The sequence below is a fragment of the Rhincodon typus genome, chromosome 32 (assembly GCF_021869965.1).
Source record: "Rhincodon typus isolate 14 chromosome 32, sRhiTyp1.1, whole genome shotgun sequence".
NCBI lineage: Eukaryota > Metazoa > Chordata > Chondrichthyes > Orectolobiformes > Rhincodontidae > Rhincodon > Rhincodon typus.
The window spans coordinates 7,756,839-7,761,630 of NC_063363.1; the positions used below are offsets into that span (position 1 = coordinate 7,756,839).

At 43.6% G+C, this 4,792-nt stretch overlaps 1 protein-coding gene across 1 annotated transcript in view; it reads left to right on the forward strand.

The window, feature by feature from the left end:
• Positions 1–2,782: 2,782 nt before the first annotated feature.
• Positions 2,783–4,792, forward strand: part of LOC109920341 (beta-secretase 1) — a gene marked incomplete at its 5' end in the record, with an annotated part of 22,308 nt that continues 20,298 nt past the window's right edge. The window contains one exon of the mRNA XM_048615497.1: positions 2,783–2,932. Within this exon, the coding sequence (XP_048471454.1) occupies positions 2,783–2,932 (150 nt within the window). The remainder of the gene's footprint in view (positions 2,933–4,792) is intronic.

Sequence of the window (4,792 nt, forward strand, 5' to 3'; positions counted from 1 at the left end):
ACATTTCTGAAGAAGGGTCCAGACCCAAAACGTCAGCTTTCCTGCTCCTCTGATGCTGCCTGGCCTGCTGTGTTCATCCAGCTCTACACCTTGTTATCTCAGACTCCAGCATCGGCAGTTCCTACCATCTCTGTTGCAATTTATTTAGATGTGCAGTTGGCTAAAAACATTTTAAATTACATTTACAATATTTAAAATTAAACACAATCAAACACAATTGTCTCCTTCATTCGTCTGTGTGGTATAGAGATTGAGGATGGAGAGATCACAAGGGATGATAATTTTTGAAGAATGAGAAAGCATTACTGAAACAAACATTCCCTGAGGGCTTAAATCATGTGGCAGTAGAGGTCATAATGGTGTAGACTGTGACTAGTGTGAGGAATGATGGCACAAATGGCCTTTTCCTATGGCATTCCTTCTTGGATTTTCATCAATAGCTCTCCATGATGGATAGAAAAGGTAGAGATCTATAGCCTAGTGTTCAGACAGATTTGGGGACCATTGTCCATGAATCACAGCAAACTAATGGAGTTTAGAAATCACAAGAAATAACTCTCATTTAAATGGATTCTGGCAGGGTTGGCAGGGTAAATGTTGAGACACTGTTTCCTCTGGCTGAAAGGTCTAGAATTAGGGATCTCAATCTCAAAATAAGGGGTCAGTCCATTAGGATTGAGATGAGGAAACATTCCTTCACACAGAGGGTTGAGAGTATTGAGATGGCAGAGAGATATGATTGTCTGGCTATTGTGTATGTTCAGAGTTGTGTCAGGGATTGGTTAGCTCAGTTGGCTGGATGGCTGGTCTGCAATACAGAGTGATACCAAAGGTGTGGGTTCAAGTTGGGCCCTGGGTAGTGTTGCATAACAGAGAGACCCAGGGGTTCAGGTACATAATTCTTTGAAGTTTGCGTCATATGTAGACAGGGTGGTTAAGTAGGTGCTTAGCACACGTCTTCGTTGCTCAGACCTTTGAGCATAGGAATTGGGATGTCATGTTGTACAGGACATTGGTGAGGCCTCTTCTGGAGTACCTTGTACAGTCCTGGTTGCCCTTCTATAGGAAGGATATTATTAAATTGGAAAGAGTTCAGAAAAGATTTAACATGATGTTCCCGGGAATGGAGGGTTTGAGTGATAAAAATAGGCTGGATAGGCTGGGACTCTTTTCACTGGAGTGTAGGAGGTGGAGGGGTGACCTTATTGAGGTTTATAAAATCATGAGGGGCATAGATAAGGTAAATAGCAAGGGTGTTTTCCCTAAGGTGGCGTAGTTCAAAACTATGGAGCATATTTTTAAGATGAGAGGAGAAAGTTTTAAAAAGGACATGAGGGCTAAGGTCTTTTCTCCAGTGTACAGAAGTCCAAAACTAGAGGGCAAAGGTTTAAGGTGTGAAGGGAAAGATTTAAAAAGGACCTGAGAGGTAACTTTTTCACAGTGAGGGTGGTTCGTGTAGGGAAGGAGCTGCTAGAGTAAGTGGTAGAGACAGCTCGTTACAACATTGTAAAAGACATTTGAACAGGTACATGGATAGGAAAGGTTTAGAGGGATATGGGCCAAAAGCAGGCACATGAGACGAGTTCAGTTTCAGAAACCTAATTGGCATGGACATGTTGGGCCAAAGGGCCTGTTTCCATGCTGTATGACTCCAGGTCTCTATACCGGTGGTTTAAAATTCCCACGGGCTTTTGTCTGTGATCTTTTAATATTGATAGTAACTCATTCATCTTGAATACTTTCCCTGTCACCCTTCAGACCATCAAAGTGAGTTTGCAAATCTTCGACAACTTCTGACTGATTTTGCCCCAAATTTGCAGAGTCGCTGAGATGGGTTGATTCTAACCGGGTCAATGCAATCAGATTAAGGACAGCATGATATACATCACAGGACAGAAACTAAATCTGCATTGCCTACATTGATATTTTATATCATTTCCAAATTGGAGACATTGTTGATGATTTTGGAAATTAAGTTCCTTCTTTCCTTCCCCAAGATTTTCATAAGCATATTATTTTTTGCAGTTTTGGTTCTATTTCTTGCAAACGTATAGTGTTACTTCAGCTGTTCCAGAATGTGATATTCCCTTCAGAGGAGTCCTTATTGCTGTTTGGAAACTCTCTATGCAGGTACTGTGACACAATACTCAGGGGACAGTGATCTCATGATATACCTGCTCCCAAAAAGTTCTTCACTTAAAAAGGCAGCAGTTTTGCTGAGATCAAAAATAAGTGGCAAAATTCTCAAACCTGATCAAATCCACCAGCCTGCTTCAGCTCAATTCCAATGCAGAGTTAGGAAATACATGTCAAAATAAAGTGGGAAATGTCAGATAATCATTTTCCAAAGTGATGCACACAGGAAGCTGTGTTCTCACATACCCACAACTCATGTTGCTTCTATTGCTTTTTTTTTGTTTACCCAGCCAACATTCCTAACTTTTCACTGATCCTTTTCTGTACTAATCTCCTCCTGTCTTACAGATACAGAAAAACCTATGAACCTCTGGTTGTCTTTGTCCCTTTTTAAACAAAAAATCTTCCGTTGCTGTTGCCAGCCTTGGCTGGTCCCAACAAATGATAGAACATGTTAGAGGAGTTGACTGGCCTGCTCCTGTGTCACTTCATATGCTCACATCACTGTTTGGGAATTGTTAATTGTCGTTTTTGTCATTTACGATTAGCCGGCACAGTCTAAAGCGGACTGGCTTCTGTGAATTCACTTTTAAAGGAGGAATGGTTTCAGCGTTGCGTTACTCTCTGACCCTGTCCCCCTCCACTAATATCTCCACAGCCTGATGAAAACTTGGAGCCGTTTTTTGACTCACTGGTGAAGCAGACTCAAGTGCCCAACATCTTCTCACTGCAGCTTTGTGGAACAGGCTTCTCTTTGAATGACTCGGACTCTGCATCGTCTGTGGGGGGGAGCATGGTGAGTGCAGCAAACCCCCACCCTTCTCCCACAGCCCCTGCGCCCTTTTATGTTTAGGCCCAACTGGCAGTTAAATGCCTCAGTGGTCCATTGTTCTGTGAACAGGAATAATCTTCCTTATTCCTCCAGGAGCAGCCGAAGCTTAGAAATGGAAAATGCTGTTGGATGCTGGAAATCTGAAGTAAAGACAAAAATATCAGGAGCACTTGGAGGAGATGTTGGAGTAATGCTAATTAATATCATGGGAAGAATAATCTAGAGGCCTACCCTCACACAATGGTGACATGAATTCAAATCCGTCGATGGTAGCTGGCAGAACTTAAATTGAATTCATTAATCCAGAATTGAAAGTTGGTCTCGATTATAGTGGCCATGAAACTTTCACTGATTGTTAGAAAAGTCCACCTGGTTCACCAATGCCCTTTAAGGAAGGAAATCCGCCATCCTTATCTGGTCTGGCCTACACGTAACTCCAGATCCACAGCAACCTGATTGGGTCTTATCTCCCCTCTGAAACGGCTGAGTGAGCTGCTCAGTTCAGGGGCAATTAGGGATGGGCAATTAATGCTGACCCTTCCAGCGATGCCCACACCCCATGAGAGAATAAAGAAACATAAACCTTAGCAGATCGGGCAGCCTCTGTGGAGTGAGAGAAAGGTCATTGATCTGAAACATTAATTCTGTTTCTTTCTGCAAATGCTGCCAGACCTGTTGAACATTTTCAACAATTTTTTTTTATTGTTACAACTGCCTGGATTTCCCTGATAAGATATGATCTTGTCATTGAAAAAGTTGCTAAAACACAACTTGAAAAACAGTCAAGATACTGAAAACAGAAGCTTGTGCAAGTCTTGTATTCAGTGACAAGAAAATTTGTACTTCTGTGTGTGTCAAATTCCATAAGCTAACGCTGGTGAAGCCTTTACCTGATGATGTGTATTGCAGACGTCAAACGCAAAACTCTGTTTTGAAGCTCAAGAACAAAATGAAAATTGCAGTTGACTCCCATTGAAATCTGTTAGCACCTCTCAGATAAAGCTGGATTATAATTCTAAACACAACCCTCTAAAGAAGCAGACCAAGAGATACCATTACTTGGAAAGAGAGCGCTGGAGGATGAGGGGAGATTGAGTTGAAAGAGCTTATAGGTGAAGTCACCAAAGCTCTCTCTCATTAGAAATAAACTGCTGGTGGTGTTGGTTTAACCTGAGGGTCACTATACCTCAGGCAAGGGGGTGAGGTTGCGAAGGAGACCCCTTCATGGTAATCTCAGCTGGTGTGGGAAGTGAACCCATGCTGCTCAGTATTACAAGCCAACCATTCAACCACCTAAACTAACCAGCCCCTCAGGCTCATAGTCCTTGCAGTTTCAAACAGTAAGAGTTGATCGAATTGATACATATCAGATTCTGCCAGGATTTGACAGGGTAAATACCGACAGTCTGGATCCTTTGACAACAAGGTGCAGAGCTGGATGAACACAGCAGGCCAAGCAGCATCATAGGAGCAGGAAGGCTGACGTTTCTGGCCTAGACCCTTCATCAGAAAAGGGGGAGGGGAAGGGGGTTCTGAAATAAATAGGGGGAGAGTGGGAGGCGGATAGAAGAGGGATAGAGGAGAGGATAGGTGGAGAGGAAACAAACAGGTCGAAGAGGCGGGGATGGAGCCAGTAAAGGTGAGTGTAGGTGGGGAGTTAGGAAGGGGATAGGTCAGTCCAGGGAGGACGGACAGGTCAAGGGGGCGGGATGAGGTTAGTCGGTAGGAGATGGGGGTGCGGCTTGAGGTGGGAGGAGGGGATAGGTGGGAGGAAGAACAGGTTAGGGAGGCGGGGACGAGCTGGACTGGTTTTGGGATGCGGTA